We start from the raw sequence: 23120 nt of genomic DNA, 5'->3' as shown, positions 1-23120 counted from the left end.
TCATAGAATTACATGCTCTTTCATATTTCATAAGAGGTTTCTCATTATCTCACCAAAAAAATGTTAGAAACCTGAAATTAGGTCTCAACCAAAACTGTATGATCCCTTTAAATGCTAATAGCTACAACAGTGTTTAGCAAGCATTTCCATGCTTTATCCTACAAGGATGTACAGTATCTCATACAGATTACCTTTATGAGTCATAATATGAGATAAAAAGTAATACATGAACTCGTTGTTAGAGACATCGCAAAAGAATCGGTTCGAAGTTTTGAAGATGTTGCGGGGCTAAAATAAACTGTAGGGAACGTTTCTGTGTCAGTTGTTTGAGTGTCAAAATGCTGAAATGTTAGAGTTACTTCCTGGTCTTTTCCTTGCACTTGTGTCATATTGATGTTCATTTCTTGTACAGTTTAACCTCTCGTATCCGGACAATTCGGGACCGGGGCTCATCCGGATAAGGGATTTGGCCGGATACGGGAGACTCAATGTTTTAAACATGTACATATACATACACATGTACTGATGTAGCCCATTGTAGTACCACATGTAGTAATGTGTATACTGCAACCTTTTCATTGTTACACTCAATAACAGACCCCAAAATAGAGGTTCGTGTTTGCAAGAATGAAATCATTTTCTTTTATAAATTCTTGGGATGATTTACCTAAATAATCATTAAGAAATGTATCAAGTATATGTAATTCATTGTGTTTGTGTAGGAGAACTCAAGGAGTTGGGAATCCCCCTTTCCTCCCGTAATGATTAAAAAAAAAAATCACGGTGAGATTGCGTCCGTGTAATAGAGAGATCCGGATAAAGGGAGGCCGGATAAGAGAGGTTCAACTGTACTTACATGTTAGCATGCAATCTATCTTCTTGACAATTTTCATAATTACTCAAACCTGCAAGATATTTTGTCATTGAATTTGAAAAAAAGAAAGAAAGTGATCTTGTGTCACTGTGTAGTTCATTCTTGCTGGTCTTCATCCACAGCATCTGGTGTGGTAAAAACTGCTTAATACTGATGTGTTTTGTGTATTAATTTTCTCCAGAATAACAAGGTGGAAAGTCTAAACTGCAGAGACAAAACTGCCCTCACCTGTCTGAATGCGGCCAGGAATGTGCTAGTCTCCACTCAAGGCTTAGAGGGTTGTAACCACTTGAGAAAGTTGGACTTGAGTCACAACAAGATAACACGACTTGGTAAGGGATGACCTGACGCCTCCCTTCACACTCTCATCATACTTTCTGTATCGAGCTTGCATGAGGCTATAAGGTCTCTATACACCTTAAACTGGTGTGTGAGTGTATTTTGCAATTCTTGGCTTGTACACTGTACAATATGATCATGAGTTGATAACTTAATGACAGGAAAAGAAATAAGCATCATCCCTTTTCAAGAGGCAAAGGTTTGAGATTACCTGCCTTGTAGACAATATTAAAAACAGTTTTTTTTCAGGAGGCAATATTTTGATGTGGTCTAATTTCCTGAATATCATCCAACTTTCAAAATTCATGAAACAGAAATCACCACAAAATATTATATGGCTCATGCAGTATACTCTATTTTAGAATCGGGTAGAAACAAGTTGTAAGAGTACATTAATGTTAGGAGAAGTCTGTGAAGAGGTTTATCTCTTGATAATGATACAAGAAATATATGAGGCCATTCAATTCAATTCAATTTAATTCATTTATTTTTCATTCTTCTTTTTCCAACAAAACATAACGCATAATATATTTGGAATTACATCATAAACATAAGCATTCGACTTTGTAAAAGGTAAATGATACAAATAAACAAAAGAATGCATACTGGCAAAAAAGTACAAAGTTGTGCTTCAGTTGAGAAAAAAAAAAGAACTGAGAGGTCCACTAAAAAGCAAGCTTGTATGTTGTGAACCACTCAAAAAATGAACAAACTTATGAATTACTTATTTACAAATACTTATCACAGATAATAATTTACGACAGAACGGAACAAGACAGGAGAAATACAAAAGACATGACACGACTTGACAAAAAAGACGGAAAGAATGGAGAGAGAGAAAGGAAAAGAAAAAAGAGAATGCCTACACGCTGAACTAGGGAAATGGAACAGGGGGTGATTGAGAATGTGCTTCAGAGGGCTGGTACTGCACGCAGCTGTGCAGGGATTTAATGGCTATTGCATAATAATCCATGTAATCCATTACGTAGTAATGAAGTCAGAAATCGAAAGATTGGTGGATAGATGATGAACCCTGAGATTGATGAGATCTAACTAATAAAGGAATATATCAAAGAGGATTTAACAGAAATGATTTCAACTTGCGCTTAAAAGAATGCAAAGAAGGGGAATTTTTTATTTCACAGCTTAATGAATTCCAAAATCTAGGACCGGTGTATATAAATTTAATACTCTGAGCTAATAAAGTTCTCAGGAGGGGCAAATGAAACTCTTTAGATTGTCTAGTGGGATAATTATGAAAAAACTGATTCCGTTGAAACATTGAATTGAAAATACTGGGAAGTGCATTTGCATTGTAATTAAACATAAACTGACCAAGCTCAAAAAAATACAAATCTTTGATTTTCAAAATCTTATATTTAGTAAACAATGGCTCTGAATGGGAACGTGGCGGGATGCCGCATATGATACGAAAAACCTTTTTTTGCAGTAATAATAATTTATCTAGTAAAGTTTGATGGGCACTACCCCATGCTAGGAGTCCGTAATTAAGATACGGTAATATCAGAGAAAAATACAAGGTCAACAAAGAGGACATTGGAATATGAGACTTGAGTCTATTTGTGATACCAATATTACGTGAAATGATTGTACTAATGCTAATAATGTGCGGTCTCCATGAAAGTTTATCATCCACTGTGATACCAAGGAATTTTATATGAGATACACGTTCTAACAGAGTGTCATCAAAAATGATATTTGTGCGCAAAGCTTCTACGGAATTGCTAAAAAGCATATACTTAGTTTTCTGGAGATTAGGTGATAATTTATTAGCTCTTATCCACTGAGTAACTTTTTTCAATTCGGAATTAACAATGCTTACAAGAGTATCTGGATTTCCGGGAGAAAAGAAAACATTGGAATCATCAGCAAAAAGTATAAATGAGAGTATATCAGATGATCTACAAAAGTCATTAAAATAAATAATAAAAAGTAAAGGTCCTAATAAGCTACCCTGTGGGACGCCACATTTAATAAATTCTAGATTTGAGTCATTCTCGTTCAGAGATACATATTGTTTTCGATTTTGTAGGTAACTCCTGAACCACTCCAAGGCCTTCCCCCGTATTCCATAATGAGACAATTTATATAATAAAATGTCATGATTTATCGTATCGAAGGCCTTGGAGAAGTCCAGGAAGATACCAATAAGATGAGAATGATTATCAATAATATGCGCTGCGTGGTCAATAAAATTCAAAAGGGCATGAATGGTACTGTGTTTCTGACGAAACCCAAATTGAGAATTTGTAAAAACATTATGAAAATTAAGAAAATCAATTGTTCTTACAAACACCAATTTTTCCAAAATTTTAGATAAGGATGAGAGCAAAGAAATGGGTCTATAATTACTTACATCAAATTCATCTCCTTTTTTAAATAAAGGAAAAACACCACTTAGTATAGATTTATTGAAAATATGTGAAAGTGGGTCCGCAATTGATTATATAATTCCCTTTAAAATAAAATTACTTATATCATCATAACCGGCACTTCGCTTATTATTCATTGCAGTAACAATATCTATTACTTCATATTTGGTAGTTGGAACAAAAAAAATAGAACTAGAATTAGGTTGACCTAAGAATGTAGAAAAATGCGTATTTGACTGTGGTCCTTTTTCTGCCAGATTTTCCCCAATCATTGAAAAATAAGAGTTAAAAATATTAACTATATTATTAGGATCCTCAACAATTTTATCATCATATTTTAACTTTGTAATATTTAATTTCTTTTTTGATATATTCATAGCCTGCTTCAATATCTTCCATGTATTCTTTATATCATGTTTATATTTCTCTAACTGAATCATATAATATTTCCTCTTTTCCAACCGTATAATCTTCGTTAAGATATTTTTATACGAAGTGTATTTATTTTTTTGACTTCTTAGTTTCTTTCATTTTGAATTTATAATATAACCTATTTTTCCTATTTATTAAACGAAGAACAGATTTTGAAATCCATGGAAGTTTAGGAGACGTTTTATAATCAACTAACTTATCTTTTATTTTAGGAATATATTCATCTAAATATTTGTTCATAATCCCTGAAAAATTTTCAAATGATGCATTTACGTCATCATTATCATAAACACTAGACCAGTCAGCCCTATCTAAGCAAGCACCAAGGCTAACCAAATTTTCCGGTGAAGCTCTACGTCTAAATGAAGAAAATTGAAACTTATTAACCAAATGTTTAAGATCAAAACATGTTATGATAGGGAAATGATCGGTTATATCAGATAAAATCATAGCAGAAATTAAAATCTGCACAGAATTAGAAAAAATATTATCAAGGAGGGTTGCGGAGTGATTTGTAACACGAGTTGGCTTCGAAATTAGTGGCAAGAAAGGGGCTGACAAAAACATTTCAAGAAATTCTTGAGATATGATATCATCATTCTCAATCAAATCAATATTAAAATCACCCATTATGAAAATGCTTTTGTTGATAAATAAAGGACTTTTTAATAAATTTGTCATACAATTCAAAAAATCCTTGGAACTAGAACTTGGGGGTCTATAAACAATACCAATTATAATATTCTTACTTTGCGGAATACAAATTTCCACAAACAAAGTCTCTATAATTTCATTCATTACATTTAATTCATCACAAACACTAAATAGTGTAGTACCCTGAAGTACCCTGAAATATAAAGCTATGAATATGGGGACACAGCTACTTTCTGTCATATTTATTTATTTGTTTATTTATCTATTTATCTATTTATTTATTTATTTATATATGAACACTTGTATGTATGTATGTATGTATGTATGTATGTATGTAATTTATTCATTTGTTTGTTTGTATTTATTTGTTTATCTATTTGTGTGTTTATTTGTTTATTTATTCATTTATTTATTTATTTATTTATTTATTTATTTATTTATTTATTTATTTACTGTTCTCTCCTCAGCTGGAGTGGAGACTCTCCTGTCCTTGACCCATCTTGACCTTAGTCACAACCAGCTGGTCAATGCCAGCGGCCTGCCCTCGCTTGTGCACCTGCAAGAACTGAACCTCTCCGCCAACCACCTGAATAACGTCCGGGGGCTTGACCAGTGTCCACTGTTGCAGAGAGTAGACTTGAGCTCTAATTCAATAACTGAGGTTAGTAATCTCTTAATTGCGCTGATTTTTTTTTTTTTTTTTTGGGGGGGGGGTGGGGGGAAGGCTAGAGGTCGCTAAGAGGGCATACATTGTGACTCACATGACCTTGTGTTTGCACTTGTATGTGTCCAACATGAAATCAATGCCTTTACTTGTTACTTGTTGGAAGTAGGTGGTAACTCCTAAATCAATAGGTTATAAATCATCTTACGCCCTTTTGCTCATTGGACACCTGAGATCCTGTAAAATTTGATAGAGTGGGGTGAGAGTGGTGTGGTGTAGCTCAGAGGTGTATCTGTCTTTGATGTATCTGGAATGTAGGTGTGAGTTTGGATGTTGTATTTGGAAAGTGTATCTTGAAAGTGTATCGTGGGACGCTGTATCTGAAGGGAAATCTGGATTTGTGTCTGACCAGTGTATGTGGGAGGTGTTTGTGGAAAGTGTATACAGAATATGTAGCTGATCAGTGTACATGTATATCAAAGGTTAATTTGGGAGGTGTACATGTATGTAGTGGAAAAGGTGTATCTTAAAAATGTACTGTATGTGGAAGGCGTGTATAGAATGTGTATGCAGAAGGGGTAGCTGGTCAGTGTACTTGTACATAAAAGGTTGATTTGGAAGGTGTATTCAGTGGAAAAGGTGTGTCTAGAAGGTGCATATGTGTATTAATTAAAGGTGTATCTAAAGTGTATCTGAGAGGTGTATCAAGAAGTTGTGTAGAAATTGATTCCGGTGTATGGTTTTACTCTTCCTGTCCTTTGAAGGTGCCAAAGCTGACTAACAACGTCCTCCTGCGGTTCCTCTCCCTGGCCGGTAACAGCCTCTCATCGGCCGCACCCCTGGGTCAGATGTGGCTACCCCTCCTTCAGCATCTAGACCTTGGTCAGAACGGGTGAGTTTTCCTCTTAACCTGTTCCGTATGCGAACCTGGTATTCCAGGTTCCCAAAATATAGACAAGAGTGACTGCATTCATGTTTATTTGTGCTAGGTTGCCCAGAAAAATGACTTTTATAGGAAGATTAGAATTTCTTCTATCATTATCCAGGGAATAATTTTAGAAATCATACATGATTAGCACTTTGAGCTGATGAATGATACACCTGTATTTCAAACGGTATCCTGCACACTTTCATGGAAGGAAACTGCTACACAGAGAAAAAGTTTGTGTAGCAGCGGTTTAAAAATGTATAGCAAACTGCGATGCAATACCAGTAAAATTTCGTCTTTGCTGACCCCGTTCATGTGCCTCTTTTGTGTACAACAAAAGAGTTTGTGAGTCCATCACTGCACGCTCTATTCATACCTCGAGCCTGATCGATATTTTGCATATGGTTAACCGTGGGAAGGGGATACATGTACCGCTTGACTGCTTTCGCACAGCTGGATTATCAACCTGTCTGTTCTCTGTTGACCTGCAAAACAAATTTCATTTGGGGGCATTGGAGACTCTCAGGGGATTGCGGAAGGAACGAGTTAATTCCCAGAGCTGCAGAGTCTCTCATGCTCTGAGGAAGGCCACAAGGAGGTTGCTCTCAGACAAATATATTGTATGCCACCCACCTGCATCCCAACACCTCAGAAGAAGACCCTACATAGCATGCTTCAGCACTTATATTTGCACCCCTACATGGCGACACACCTGCAAAATATACCCCAAATGACATCGTCAGAGACGTCACATTACCTATATGACACATTTTGATATGGTAACCGGTACCATGCCCTACATGTAGATGGCATTTTGAATAAATGCTGAAATCACAATGTGCACTCATTTTGAAGATTCTTGAAGAGTGTTGGGAAGCAAAGACCTTTTTAATTAACATATTCAATTGTAAGCAGAGAGACCATGATTGTCTTGGTTGTACTGTTAATGATGTACACTTTTATTTCTTTCTCTTTATTTTTCACAGATTGTCTGAAATACCTCCCATGAAGGCATTCTTGCTCCTTGGCCATCTCAGCTTGTGCAACAATTTCATTTCAGGTGAGCAGTAAAACCTGACGGAATCAGAACAACAGAAGAGTAATGAAATATGGCAGTTTACTGAGCATTTGCCCTTTCCACTGATATATCAATGCACTTTGCAGTTGCCTTCGAGCACTATGAAAACCAGCATTTTTTTTTTTTTTTCATTTTCATTACTTTCAAAAGTGAAACAACTTCTCACAATTCAGTAGGGACAGTGACAGTAATATGAATTTAACAATGTTATCTCACTTACAGTGTATCTCTGTTTATCAAGTTTGAACTCTGAATTATCAACCTTTCGGGATTACCAGAGGAACACAAAATAGGTAATGGGGTGTCAAAAGAAGGAAAGAGACCAAGAATGTAGAGAGGTATCATCTTATGAATGAAGCTGTAAAAATGAATTACAGTATAAATTTTTTTATTATAGCAATGAGCATCATACAGTGTATGTATAAACATTGTCAAGTGGAAGGATATACAGATGATTATGAGTGTATGATTATGACTGTACAAGGAGTATTACTAGTGACTGATGACTTCTTGGGTAAGTAACATGCATATGCCCCATGCAGCATGCTACTGAAAATTGTATCCCATCATCTGAATATGGTATCACAGAAAATAGAAATGATAATAATTATACTAATGTGTTCTTCCTGTCAGATGTGGAATGCCTTGAGCCAAGACTAGCAGGCTGCAGGCACCTCAAGACCCTGAGCATTGCAGGCAACGCTGTCACCGAGGAGCCACACCTTAGAAGCACCCTCCTCCGGACCCTACCCAACCTCCAGCGCTTGGACTCTGACCTAGTGACCTCCGGTGCCAAAGGTCAGGAAACTGACCCAAGGCCAAGTAGTTTTGAGGTCATGTGCAGGTCGCAGGTCGCCGCCCAGGATGCTCTGCTGGCGAGACATGAAGTGGAAATCAGGTATGGTATCTTAGAAGAGTCAATAGCACGATGAAAGTAAATGGATTATCAATCTTGAAGATTGACATGCAGAGTGTAATTTTGAATATCAAGCATTGTGACTGACAGTGATTGTCAGAGATATGAAATCTTAAATCTTCAGATTACAAGCCATGAATTCTTGGTTGAAGGATGGAAAAAATACATTAACTTTATTCAACAAGTTGTCCTTCTTATACTTCTGAAAGGCATTTTCTTTGAGTGCTACTTTTGTTTTTAATGTATTAATTGACTTGAAATATCTCCATTTATACAGGCATCATGATGTGATGTATAATTATTTCTGTTGCTGCATGTCTGGTTGATGCAACTACTTTGAAAGTACAACATACACAGGTATCATCATCTCAAAAAAATGTAAGAGAAAGAAGTGAGAGAGCATTCTGGGAAGTGTCATACAAATCTATTTAAATGTGACTTTAGATATTATTGCTAGTTCTTAAGGAGAACAAACTAATGATGTGAGCAATGCGACATGAGACAACAAGATGACGCATTCAGTTGCAAACTAATGCAAGAATAGTATGTTTGTTGTGTTTTTCATGTTCAGCGGTGTAAACAAGGATGAGCAAGGAGCTGCCCTGAAGCTCGCAGAGATGCGAGGGCGCCATTTATTGGAGCTTCACACCCAGGCCGTGGACCATCGCTACATGCATGAGTACGGCGAGACGAGCCCCGTCCAGAGTTGCAGCGCCAACGTCTCCGAACATTCAGCTTCACAATCTCTGCATTCAGAGCCAGACAAAAGGGCTGTGATGGTGCCATCAGAAAAGGCTAGCCTTAGTCACCAGGAGAGTCATCGAGCAGAGAGCTGGTCTAGCACACAGAAAGGGAGTCACAAGGGCATGGAAACCTATGATAAGTCTGCAGATGAGTCTAGGCATAGAGTGACAGGGATCATCAAAGAAGCATCTGAAGCAGCCACAACTGTGAGGTCAGGTGACAATATTGGCAGGTCAGGTGACAATCCTGGCAAGTCAGTTGACCAGCAGAATGCTGGTACACTCCATGGGAAGGAGGGGTGTGCAGTGAATTCAGGATCTCAACGTGGGGAGCAGCGCAGGATCGTAGATGCCCAGACTATTTCCAAGGTGCTGCATCGAGAGCTGAAGTCAGACAGGTCAGCCACCATCACTCACATTATTAAAAGAACCAATTAAGTAATTGCCTGGCAACTGAGTCTGCTCTACAATAACCATTTATACAGCTGCAGAAAGCTTAGGTCAGAGGTCACTCAGGCATTAACCCACTGCCTAAAAAAAACAGAATGCGTCCTGTACAAAGTAAATAGAATTTTAAAGTGTTTTTTGAAAATATGTAATACTGTAAATGGAACTTGGTAACTGCCTGGTATATGAGTTTACTCTACCAACTACAGCCTTTCTTTTAGCCCGTTGAGGACGGCCTAATGCTGTCATTACCCTTTGGAGGAAGTTTTTTAGAGAAAGTCGATCCAATTTAGGTAATATCTGTGAACGTGATGCTGAACCGATACCGCTCTTGTTAAATCTCAAGAGTAGATGACACAATCGATCATTCCTTTTTTAACATTTTATGCCAGCACATGGATGCCATTTCAGAGGTAGGTTAAAAATGGCCTAGATGGACTGTTGATACGGTATCACATAATGGACTAACAGTATGCTCAAAAAGGCATGAAATTTCACAATAGATAGGTAACTAGAGAGGAGAGTGGTCCTAAATGCTGTGGCAAATCCTGGGGCTGGATGATCATGATTAGGTATTATTGTCCCCATTATTATTCTCACGATTCCTCCGATTTTTTGCTCCCAGTGTCAGCCTGGCGCACAGAGCGGCGACCCTGATCCAGGCGACTTGGCGCGGCTTCTCGCTGCGGCGGGACATCCACGTCGGCACGCAGCGCTGGCTGGCGGCCGTGAAGATCCAGTCCACGTGGAGGGGTCATCGGGTCAGGCAGCGGTTGCGGCGGGTCAGGGAGGGCGTGGCGCTGAAGGATCGTGGAGCGGCGGACGTGACTGAGGAAGAGGATTACGGGGAGGTGGATCTGGAGTCCTTCGACTTCAATGAGGTATGAAGGGAAGGGATTTCTTCATGTACAGCTGTACCTCATTAGAGGCAGGCCAAATTTACAAAAGCCTCTGTTGAGATATATTATATTCTTATTTTGCACATTGAGATTGTTGTACAATTTATATCACAGATTTTGTTGATAGCCAGTGAGTCAAATCAAAAATTTCCCTGTCCCAGTAACTCATTTCCCCGGACCTATTCATGTCTGTTTTAAATGATGGTTTTAGTGTACATGGTCTTTCCTGTATTTTGTTTGAGCTCATGCTCATGTTTGTTTGTTTGTTTGTTTGTTTGTTTTTCAAATTCAGAGGTATGACAGTTGAACAATCCTCCAATGTTAGGCATTGGGGCCATCTAAGTAAAGGTAACAAGTGACTGGCTAAAAAAAAAAAAAAAAGAACGTGAAATGGTTATGGTTCTGTTTTGTGGCACTATTTCCAAACATATTTGTACCATTGTTGTCATTATCTTGGTAGGAAATCCTTGAGAAAGGATGGACCACACCTTCTGAGATGCCCAGCCTGGTGTCAAAGTACCCGCCCCTCCCTCCCACCACCCCCTCCAACAGACCACACCCAGCCTCCCTGCACAGACCATCACCCCCATCATCGGCCAAGCCCTCCCATCCGTCCGCCCCCAAGAAGCCCCTCTCCCCAGAGAAGCCGCAACCCAGACCCCTGCGCCAGGCGTGGCGGGGGGCCAACTCCCCCTTGCTGCTCCACCATCAGGAGGACAGACCCCAGGGCACAAGGGATGGGACGTCACCTCCCCAGGGTAGGGGAGGACTGGTCATGACGAAGCCGCCCCTCCCTCCCACGACTCCGTCCAGTTTGGGCAGCACCGACATCCTCAGCTTGGGGACCCCTCGCACCCAGCGGTCAGCTAGGCAGGAAATGCTGACCGAAGAGTGGTAAGATTCAAAGTCCTTTAGAGTGGACATCATTTGGGCACAACATACCTATAATATGTCACATATTATTATCTAATGTACACAGTGGTACCCAAACTTGAGCAACTAAATATGTGTTCTGCTAAAACTTCTTCACATACACTGAATCCTTGGGGGCAACATGTGTGAGTTCACATGCCTATGGGCAGTAGTAAATGTCTTTACTTTTGTGTGCCCTGACCCACATTTTGTCACCATTCTCTTCCTCTTATCATTTTGTGTTACATGTACAGTACAGTGTATCATTTTGTAATGTTCACTCTTGTTTTTGTCTTATGGTTGCAATGCTTATGATATGTACTGTTCTTTATCTGGTCGGATAGATGATGATGATAATATACAAATGATGCACAGGATAGAGTGCGTTAGTGTAGTTAACGCCACGAAATAATCCTGTGCATCATTTGTTTTATAAAATGGGTCGAAAATTCGAAAACTAACATCATTTTTCAGCGTTTTTCACGTACCTTTGTGGGTCAAGACGTCCGAAGATGTTCGTCCCAGACTTACGCACGTCGCACTCGCGGAAGTCCCGCACATACAGTACAGTGTGTATAAGTATAATGGGGGGTTGGGTTTCCGGACACCCGCATGAAAACTTACTTATTTTACATAGAATATGCACCCTTTACCTTAAAGACTTGATATAGACTCCTCATATAGGCCTACTAGACAACATACTCTGAAAACGGCGTGAGAATTAACCTGCTAAATCGTTGGATTTGCTCTTCAAAGTGACTCCATGTACGCGTCCGGTCCCATAACGCTTGGTCTACTGTACTGTACAAAGTGTACGTATAGTTATACAGTATACGTACGTACGCCACATATGTTATGCACAAGGGAAGACAGGCCGGCCGGCCGGCAGCAGCCCGAACTAGAAGTTGTTTACAGGATTGACAGCGCGTACGCGTATGCATGCAATTCATCAAAGGAGCCGCCGCGCGCACAGACGATCGGCAATCTACCATAGGATTACAGGCAGTGCAGTTGTACTGAAGTAAAGGAAGGAGGTGTGTCTCATTTCAGCGCTTCCTATTGGCTACATTCTTGAACCCATTTTATAATACTAGTTATTCACAGATGTGAAACACGCTGTCTTTGTCATTTCTGCAGGGGTTTTAAAGACAGCACAACTGCAGAGCTCATGATGAGAAGAGCCAAGAAGATGGCCAAGGGCAAGAAGAAGAAACTTGGTAATTTAGTCATATTACAAACAAACAAAGAAAATATGGTGGAATATTGTATCTTTTGATTATAATTTTTGTCTGACACTGCTAGCATTTCATAAGATATAATCAAAATAAGTTTTTCTTTCATCCGAGCACTACATCTATATTGGTCATACATGTACAATTGTATACTATCATTTATTTTGGTGGTAGTAATTCAATTATGAAAAGCCTCTTAAAATCTTAACTTTCAACCAATAATTAAATTGGCAACACATTTTAGACAGTGAAAGTTATGTTTCCATCTCAAACTTGCAATTTATTGTTTTTTCTTTCTGATCTTGTAAAAATTCAATGAATTTAACCAATAATGATAATGACTATGATGATAATACTAATGTTGCTAATGATGATGAAAATTAGAGTCGATGATTATGATGATGATTATGATGATGATAACGATGAAGACATTGATATTGAAGACTTGATATTGACAAGCTGATGACTATGCCAAACTTCTGTGTTCATACTTCATTTACTCTGTTATCTCCATTCTAGATCCCATCCAGCGCTATCAGCAGATTAAGAAGGCTCAGGAGTCACCCACTTCAAGACAAACCCAGGTGGCCTCCAAGAAAGGAGTCCAGAGAAAAGAATACTTCCAAGGTATAAACCCATGAGGCATCTCAATGACAGTCGGTGGATATTTTCTGCTTTGTTTAAACCTCAAACCTTTTGATGGTAGCCGTCCAGTCAGCCTGGTTTATGGCCCTGTCTGAGCAGATGCAGATTTCTTTGTCTGGGTTTCTATTGCAGAGGAGGATCTAGGAATTCTGTAAATGAGTGGGGCGGGGGGGGGGGGGGAACAAAACAGTTTGTGGTGCCACTTTGGGGTTTAATCAGCTGACAAGCAAAGAAAGAAAAAAAAATGGCTTGAACGCATTTTTTTTTTTTTGGTGCCACTACAACTGGCTGACAAGGATCATCGTGCGGTTTCATGCGCGATTTCATGCATCCTTTTCTTTTAAAAAAAGAGAAAAAATTGAAGGGGGGTGCACACACCAAGAGTGCCCCCCTTTCATTTTTTCATTTTATTTCTTTTATTTAAAAAAAAAGAAAACAAAATAAAAGGAAAGGCATGCACCTGATGCAATACTGGTAAATAAATAAAAATTGATATCTAATCAGAAGAGAAATTGTCAAAAAGACTGAAACAATGGTGAGAGAACCTCAATATGACAACTATTGCCACACTTTTTTCATGCTTAAATCTTTGTGATAATCTTGCAATACTTGACAGAATAGTTCACATGGTTTCAAATCAGTATGGAAGGATCTTTTGATACACCTGTCTTTCTTTAACCGTTTGTGTGCTCTGAGTGCAGATTGGCACAGAAAACAACAATTGAACATCAAGTCCCTGGCTCAGAGAGGGTTCACTTGCTATCAGCAAAATTAACTGCACAGGCAACTTTGATGAGTGTATAATAGCGGGGGCATAATGAGATATGTTTTAACTTGTTCATTTGTTTTTGTGTGATTAATTGCTCAATATTTCAACAGTCGTCACTAACCATTTCTTCTTTCCCCAGCCCGAGAGGAGGAGAGTGAGAAGAAAGCTCGGAGCAAACTGGAGGAGAATTCTCAGCGGGAAGAGAGGACTTTTGAGTAAGTCTACAGATCAGTGTTTTGGAGTGGATAAGATAAGCAAGTTGTAATCAAACGAACAGACGGAATCACTACCAGACCCACTGCTGGTATCTTTCAGAGTAGATGACAGAAATGTTGTATCGATATTGGGAGACCAAAGCCCAAATATAAATGTGGGATTGAGTGAAAGCAGCAATATTAGTAGAGCATATCAGTGAAAGTTTGAGGAAAATCGGACAATCGATTCAAAGGTTATGAATTTGTTTTGGTGCCGTCATTGCTGGATGAGGAGACTACTACACTTAATAACATCATCGTGGACAACAATATAAAGAAAATAGAAAGAAAATTCAGCATATTTTCATTATTTTTTAATAGGGTAATGGATGAACACTTGACTTACCTCTTTCAGAAAGCAGGGGGAATAATATTACCCTTCACATGATTATGTAACATGCTGATGGAATCTGTGCTTTTCCTGAAAAATGAAATTGCTGACTTTTTGTGTACAAACCGAATGGAGAGTTGCTAATTTGCCGTATTTACTAAATTTCATCCCTTTAAAACTTCTTTTGTGTGTCAAATTTTTTCCCCAAATTTTCACTGATGTACTGCTCTTCTGATATTTCTCTTCTCATACAAAGCAACATGATGATATTAAGATGGACTTTCCCTTTAACACACACCGGTTCCTTCTCCCCTCATAGGTGGGTGCACTCTCAGGTCAACGATGCGGTGGTGTCAGACTCCCGCATCAACCCGCACGGTATCCGCCAACGCCAGGCCAGCAGCGAGCCCAACCTTCCTGCCATGAGCCATGATGTCATACAGGGGTCAAGGGTCAGCCTGGTGGTAGGTCCTTTCGTTCGTGGACCTCTTCCATCTCCATGTTGTGTGATGGCTCTGGAGTCAGATGTTAATTAATACAGTAGTGATTTTGACAATGAACATGACCATAATCATGATAATAATGACAGTGATTCAAAAGAGGTATTAACAGCGATGATAGTTATTATGATGATGATTACTATGACGATAAGTATGATGATGATGATGATGATGATGATGATGGTGGTGGTGGTGAAGATGAGGGTGATGGTATAATGATCCATGCTAATGGTGATGATTGTGATGGTGATGATGATGATGATGATGATGATGACGATGACGACTGTTATGTTTATGATGATGATGTTGACAATGATAATGGCAATCATGGTGATGATCGTGATTGCACATAACCTCTACATAATGCTGAGGAAAAAGATACTAATGATAGATCGATCCTGTTAACCTGTTGAGGATGAGTCCCGAGTATACTCGATTAGGGGTCTATGGGAAATGCGTGTTGTAGCAAAATTAGCCCGTCCTCAATGGGTTAAGATGATAATAGTGGGAAAATAATATCCAACATTATGGTGATGTGATGATGATGATGAGAATGCATGATTGTCAGATGTCACAATGACCAATCAATCTTACATTGAAGGCTGTTTGGAAGTAAAATGTTATAAGGAACATGTACTCGCTGTAATGTTGACAACAGTTCAGTTTACTGTCTATTCACAGGAAAGCACCACAGGGGTCCTTTCATTACTGTTGGAGCAGAATATCCAATCCCTTCCTTCCGTATGTTTTATCATTTCCTCTTCTCTATTCTCCTTTGTGTTTGTGCAGAGCCCCAATGCCATGGAGGTGCAATCTGTGGACAGCGCCCCCTATGGGGGGCTTAGTGCCAGGGGGAGAAGTCATTCCTTTTCATCACCTGAAGGTTTGTATGAAGCGCTTGGCTTTAAATAAAATTTATCCTTGTGCTTTTGTAGAAGTTCCTCAAGTTTTTCATCATAGAATGAGGCTTTGTTTCTTTCCCCACCAGCTTTGAACCATGAATGTCTACTGTTTGAGGTATTTTAACCATGAACCTTTATTCTACTGGAAAATTGTTTCACTGCCTCCTTTTGGTACATTAGAGTGTTTTGCATGAGTATGGAGTATAATCAGGCGCAAATCGAATATCAGTATGATTCAGAACCAGTGAGGGCATTTTTAATGTGATCATATGATTACAAAGATCAGCCTATAGTGTGATTTTGAGTCATATTTTGTGCACATAAGAGACAAGAGAAGGCAGGTACGTGAACATTACGTAGATAGGTATTAAATATCATGACCCACTTCTATATGATAGCCAACTGAGGTGTTTTGCACTATGAACAATAGTCTTTTATCTCTTCTGTGCCAGTCAATAACATGCATGTAGACATAGAGGATATCAGGGGCGGATCCAGGAATTCTGTAAAAGGGGGGCGTCTGTACAAAATTAAAGGGGGCGTACGTGCCCCCCCCATTTTTTTTCTTTTTATTTCTTTTGTTTTAACAAAAATTAAAGGGGGGGGGTGCGCACGCCCGGATGCTCCCCCCGCCTGGATGCGCCACTTGGATATAATCCATCTTGTAGGCATGAGTATATTCCAGTATGTGGTTCTAAGTATGTTAATGCTAACAGTTGGGTCTCTGTCTGTGTCCCACTCAGGTGATAGAGTGCAGTTCCCACCCATCAAGACCAGCTCGGCACCAAGCAGCCACACCAAGCAGCGGATGGCGGAAAGAGGGGGTGACAGGTGGGGTGGAGGGGGAGGCGGAGGGGGAGGGGGTGGAGCTAGGTCAGGGTGGGGAGGGGATAGTAAAAGAGGCGGGTGGAGTAAGACAGGCAGATGACACGCCTGAATCCTGAAATAAGTCCTTAATGTGATGATGTCAGATGTCAGATGTCAGATATTGTCCTGGGTAGCATGCTTTCTCTTGCTCTTACATGGTAGAGCAGACTGCTTCTCAATTGGTCCCACTGTGCTCCAATCACATTCTCACCAGCTTGGTTTATAATCCCTGCCAGTATTGATCTACTTTTATACATGTATCCCTGATTGATATGAAAGCAATGTGCATGGTGCATTATTGAACGTAAAAAGCAATGTGGGAGTGTCAGTAAGTGGCCGAAAAATTACATACATTTTACTTACGATCAGGGCTCAACATCAATAGTGGCCTAGCAGCCTGTGGCCACTAAAACTTGATGTCAGGACACCAAACTTCCAACATGCTTATCTTCTGGGTGGCCCGATCTGGCAACTAAGGATCAAAATGGATTTTATGTTTCCTTCTGTTTTTGGGCCACTGTGTTTCCTTTTTGAGCTACCAAAATGTCAGATTTAAAGATTTTAGTGGCCTGAAGAGGCCACCAGAAAAATATGTTTGTGTCAAACCCTGTTTGAACTGTATCTTCTTGGCGCCCCCTACTGCTTGTACAAATTCAGCTACACAACCCACTATAGGCACATGGTGTCACTTATAAGAAGAAAACGTGTAAATCAGAAGTATAATTTTCATGTCTGTTCGATCATCAACATGGCGAAAGTGAGTGAAATTATAGGAATGTCTACTACTGATGGATGATCCCATTTATTGTGAGGGAAATGGAAGACACTTGTGAAGTTCTTCACAGGATCGCGAAGGGCTGTCAGAATTCATGTCGCTGGTAGTTCCTGACTTTAATAATGTCTAGCTGTGCAGTGCAGTCCTAACATTCAGACAAATGGTGATATACTTGATCCAGTTTTTAAAGTGAAGTGGAAACAGCCATCTTCACTGCACTTACTTATAATAAATTTAGAAGTCTCTTCCTGTTGTTGCTTCTACTTCACTTGCAATAATCACTGCGTCTTCGTGAACAGTTGGGGATTATTTGAAGAGTTTGTTCGCAAAAACCAATAGGTCCATATTTGCCAAATGGAGATATTTGCGATTAAAGGTCAAGAAAAATAAACAGATTAATAAGAATTTTTTTGCTTCTTTTGACCATAACTTCAAAAATGTTCCTTTATATGTAGCGACCAATAATTCATTTAAAAGGTATATTTTGTACTTTATGACAGAGATTGTACTTCAAAATCTTCAAAAATGGACTTATCGGTTTTTGCGAACAAACTCTTCATTTCTTAGTCAATGGCAGAGGCAACCACTTGAAAATTTTTTATTTCATTTGCTAGTAAAACTGGTTCCAGTGAAATAAAGAAGATTCTCTCTTACTTTTGGCTGCGTCAGATCTCTCTTAGGCAATTTGCAGTGTTGTTTCTGTTAAATTCTTGGAACTAATGCTAAGAAACCCTGCACAACCATGGACATGTATATTGTGTGATAAAGACTTCAATGTAACTGTCTTATCCACGGATTGTGATGTCAATGAAGGTGCGGAGCCAGTTTGACTAGCAAGTAAAATATCACTTCCTTCAATTTCTCATGAAAATACAAACCTATTATTCAATTGTAAACCTGGTCTTTTATGCAAATTGTTGTAGATGAGTTGCCCTTGACTGTCTACCTCTTTGGAGGGGACCTCGTGTTGTTGGTCCAGTGGTAGTTTACTCATATAATATATTGAAGCGCTTTCCTGTTAGCTATTTAAAATGCATATCCCAAACAAAAAAACATCATGTAAAATTGCATGTGACTCTTAGTCATAAGAACTTGGAAATTGCACAAATGTCAATCTTCACCATGTCCTGTGTGATCCAGCACTGTAAAAGGCCCAGTAACATACAGCTGTTAATAAACATTTGTCATCTGACTTTCCTATTCTTAACTTCCCTAGAGTTAAAGCTTTCCAGTCACATACTATTTTGTCCCGCTTTATTACCAAAACCTAGAAAAAGTTTTGAGAAAATTGGTTGTGGAGTGTAGATGCATTAAAGTATGCAGATTAGCACAATTGCAAAAAACACTAATGATAGTTATTATGTTTGAGAAAAGTCAATTCATTCAAAAATCTACAAAGACACAGAGTCAAAGTTGAAGGCAAGTTGGAACATAATGGTGTGTGTCGTATCTGGTGAATTGAAAAGGAAAAAGAATGTATTGTAAATTTGTTAATATTGATGTGAACAGGTAAATATTTAACTGGCAAATTAAAGATTATGATTATCTTGGAATTATTCTTTGTGACACTTTTTGCTTCTCAAAACTCTGTATGTGAGATGGTTGTGTGCGTGCGTGTGTGCGTGTGTGTGTGTGTCTGTCTGTCTGTCTGTCTGGCTGTCTGTCCGTGTGTATGTGTGTGCCACTTGTAGGGACTTTGCTCACAGCATGGAAAGTCACATTTTGTACACCACAGAGAGATTTTTCTCACTACTCATTATGCTCTTTGATGTACCAGTGGGCCCTGTTTTATGAAGAGTTGTAATTGATTGTATAGTTAATTTCAATCATAATTCTATGGCAGCCTGTGTGTTAAGGAAATTTAAAATTGAAGAGTTTGTTTGCAAAAACCGATAAGTCCATTTTTGAAGATTTTGAAGTACGGTCTCTGTAATAAAGTATAAAATAATACCTATTAAATGATATATTGGTCACTACATATAACAATACATTTTTGAAGTTATGGTCAAAAGAAGCAAAAATTTTCTTATTATTCTCTGTATTTTTCTTGACCTTTAATCGCAAATATCTCCAGTTGGCAAATATGGACTTATCGGTTTTTGTGAACAAACTCTTCAATTGATTATACCTTTTGATAAAACGGGCCCCAGGACAATCTAGCATAGATCGTGGTCATGTCTTCACACTTACTTTGAATGTATATCATAGTTAATGCAGTTATTCTTCATTAAAAAGAGATTCTTGGTGTTAAAGAAACAAAGTATGGGAGGAAATGAATATAAATATTTGAATACACAATAGTTACATATCGTGTCATTATCTATCTTCTATCTTTTCGTTGTTGTTATTGTTGCCTGTTTGCAAAGTCTAAACACAGTGTGACCATAGAGGGCGGCATATCAACAAGATGAACAGTGAGAGAGCCCAGACCTTCTCAAACCAACTACTGCGCTATTCCCTGTCGGTTAAATAAACCGTTTAATCAGTAATATACTCAAATTTTATGCCTGCTTTGTTCACATAAGTTGCCCAACCACAAAGCATGCTGTAGACTTGCCTTACCTGGCAACAACAAAGTGAATTCCTGCCCAATGAACTTTATACAATGTAGTTGGAGTGAGCAGGTGAATGAAATGCATTGTATAGGATTTAGGGAAAGAAACTTCCGAGATACTGTAAATCATGACAGAAACAGTCTATTACAGTCACTTGTGGGTTATCGCTTCGACAGCAACGATTATCATATTGTATGAAAGATATTTACAATGATTTCATATCTTTACAATATTGCCATCATTCTGATGCTTGTGCAACAATTACACAACTCATCATCGTCTAAAGGAACAGCAGTAGAAGCAGTAGAAATAGGGGCCTACTGTTGCCTTTGAAATTATAGGCCTACTGTCTTTTGAAATAATGTAGCCAGTATGCAATAAGAGGTTAATTATTTTCTCGGCAGTTAATCACAAACACGGAGTGTTCTCAAGAATATTGAAATCAAATTCCACATGCAGTTAAAGATAGTAGCAGAGACTCCAACCCAAAGCACCTTCTGATCTGGAGATTCTCCCGCCTGAAACCCCTAGCAAACGGGAGATTCCAAGTTGATGTGTGCAAAGCGCCAAATTCCCAGGGTTCTAGATGCTCTCTGGTGCTGTCTAAGGCTTATTTTTTCAATATACGGTAGCAATAGGTAAGAAATCCTTTCCAGCGGGAGACACAGAGCCAGGGCGGGAGAAATTAAATCATAAGTGGGAGAACGGGAGATTTTGCAAAAATGCGTTTTCGGCGGGAGATCTCCCGTCGAAAACGGGAGAGTTGGAGTCTCTGTAGTAGAGATGACTTATCCGATCCAGTGTCCGTGGCTCTCATCACATGAGTGATCGCGGCTACTGACCGGATGTGACGTTCTAATATTAAACTACATTGTATGCCTGATCTGACAGCATATCAGCATCCAAACAAGCATGCTGAATCAATCACTGCAGATGCGAAATTTTGCTTTCGTTTTTTTTTTTTCTTTTCTCTCTCTAATTTTGGTTTGTTCTTGCGCGCTGCGTTCTCTTGATTTCGGCATTTCCTCTTTCTCTGTCAGCATGGAACTTCACTTTAGCTCCATGCATGCTGCTGCTGTCAGTGGCGGATGCAAAATGCAATGTTTAAAGGGGAAATCAGTCTAAAAATTAGTTAGTTTGATTTAAAAAAAAAGAGTGTAAAATCTTACAAATTCAACGGTAAAAGATTTGACTGAAATCGGAAGAAAAATAAGGAGGTAATGAAATTTTGAATTTTTTTTTTTTGCTAATTTCTGCGAAACAGTTCTTGTAGAGTCGATCGAATATGCACATGAGCGATCTGACCATGTCATAACCTCACAATTTTCCATTGATCGTGTACAAAAAAATGACGAAAGTTCAACGTTTCTGTCATTGAAGTCTGAAGCATAATGTTATTCCTGGCTGAATAACTTCGGAATAATGATTTGTTGGATATATCAGGATTTGAACCTCGGGCATAATTGCGTTCGAATGAAAAACTGGAAATTTCAAAACTTTATGTACAAACCATACTTTCAAAATGTCATAAATTCCTTATTCATCACCCGATTTCGATCAAAATTTTACCATTGAACTCGTAATATTTTACTCTTTCCTATCAGACTATCTTATATTTAGACTGGGTTTCCACTTTAAATTCAGTCGCTCCCCTTGATTCATGGCTGTAGCAGCTGTAAACTACACTTACCCTTTTATTTCCATAACGTATAATCTCTGTGGGATCATATTTCTTTTAATTGTTCGCGTTCGCCAAATTTTTGTGACTTTATTTTTTATATTTTTTCATCTCCGCAAATTCACAGAGACAAGCTTTCATTGTTGCGTGAGAAAATAAAATCATTACTCTGTGAGGAAAACAGTCCCGGCGGTTCGCGACGAAAGATTGTCGACTCGTGGCAGACACTGATTAACATTAGTTTTCGGCAAGAGAGAGAGGGGGAAAATGGATAATTGGTTTTGCCATTTCTAGGTCATGTTACGACGCCATCTGGAATAAAGCGATCAGTCATTATCATGTGTGTACAGCGCTAGACGTCAAATCAAGAACGGATGTACTTACAGCTTTTATAGCGGAAGTCATAGAAAATAGGTCACGGTTCCTATTGGTATAATGTTCAGCATAATGATATCTATTTACCTATATGGAATTGTCACAGCTGTTGAGCAAGAAGTAGAACGCTTCAAGTGCATAGCTACATGAAAAATGGAGAGTGGCGAGAAAGGGAATATTTAAAATGAGACCCTTGCTCCCATACAAGTACTGATGGTATAATCCTCAAACGGTATGGATACGTTTAAACCGGAACCGGGAAGGGGGGGGGGGGAGGGGGCTGCACCCCCCCCCCCCACACACACACACATGCACACACGCACTTTTGGCTCCATGAGTACCCAAAATGAAATATATCGAAAAGAAAAATTAGCAAACCAACGAAATCTAAGTCGACTGAGGGTTCTGCCTCTTTAAAGATTACTCCCATCAAATATTTCGGGCGGGGGGAGGGGGGGGGGGGTGGAGTGTGGAGCACTGACCCCTTTCCAGCCTACCTGGTCCACGAGAGCTACCCTCCCTCCCTCCCCCACCTCTGGTCCGCGGGGGGGGGGGGTGAATTGACAAATCTTATGCATACCTTTCTCAAATAGGCTTTACATGGCGACCAGAGAGCTTGTGGGAAGTTGATATGAAGCGTGCCCGACATAAATATAACAACCACTGATGCATGCATCGATGAAAGGAGCACAGAGCATCTTACCATTGACATACAGGATTTTGCAGTATAGAGGTAATTGGATACTGGGGAGAGCAGAACTTTTTGTAAAAGGATATTCGTCATCAAAAACCATCCTTTCTTATCCCTTTGCTAACAAATTCCTATTAAAACCCTTTGAGAGTTTTGAAAACCTCTTCCAAAAAAAAAAGGAAATAAAAACAAATAAAAAAGTGACATGTTATGGAGGATTTTATTCATTTTGATTTTATTGATTTGTTTCAAAACTTAAGCTCCTGA

At 39.0% G+C, this 23120-nt stretch overlaps 1 protein-coding gene across 1 annotated transcript in view; it reads left to right on the top strand.

The window, feature by feature from the left end:
- Window positions 1-16840, top strand: part of LOC139725517 (leucine-rich repeat- and IQ domain-containing protein 1-like) — a 36194-nt gene extending 19354 nt beyond the window's left edge. The window contains exons 14-27 of the mRNA XM_071636600.1: window positions 1056-1206; window positions 5160-5353; window positions 6121-6248; window positions 7271-7344; window positions 7996-8260; window positions 8850-9419; window positions 10094-10349; window positions 10828-11261; window positions 12417-12496; window positions 13031-13138; window positions 14065-14140; window positions 14830-14974; window positions 15800-15893; window positions 16656-16840. Of these exons, the coding sequence (XP_071492701.1) occupies window positions 1056-1206; window positions 5160-5353; window positions 6121-6248; window positions 7271-7344; window positions 7996-8260; window positions 8850-9419; window positions 10094-10349; window positions 10828-11261; window positions 12417-12496; window positions 13031-13138; window positions 14065-14140; window positions 14830-14974; window positions 15800-15893; window positions 16656-16840 (2760 nt within the window). The remainder of the gene's footprint in view (window positions 1-1055; window positions 1207-5159; window positions 5354-6120; window positions 6249-7270; window positions 7345-7995; window positions 8261-8849; window positions 9420-10093; window positions 10350-10827; window positions 11262-12416; window positions 12497-13030; window positions 13139-14064; window positions 14141-14829; window positions 14975-15799; window positions 15894-16655) is intronic.
- Window positions 16841-23120: the final 6280 nt, after the last annotated feature.

Source organism: Diadema antillarum, unplaced genomic scaffold (assembly GCF_040938485.1).
Source record: "Diadema antillarum isolate AM-2024a unplaced genomic scaffold, OU_Dant_1.0 seq00000048_RagTag, whole genome shotgun sequence".
NCBI classification, from domain to species: domain Eukaryota; kingdom Metazoa; phylum Echinodermata; class Echinoidea; order Diadematoida; family Diadematidae; genus Diadema; species Diadema antillarum.
This window is presented reverse-complemented; position numbering and strand designations above follow the sequence as displayed.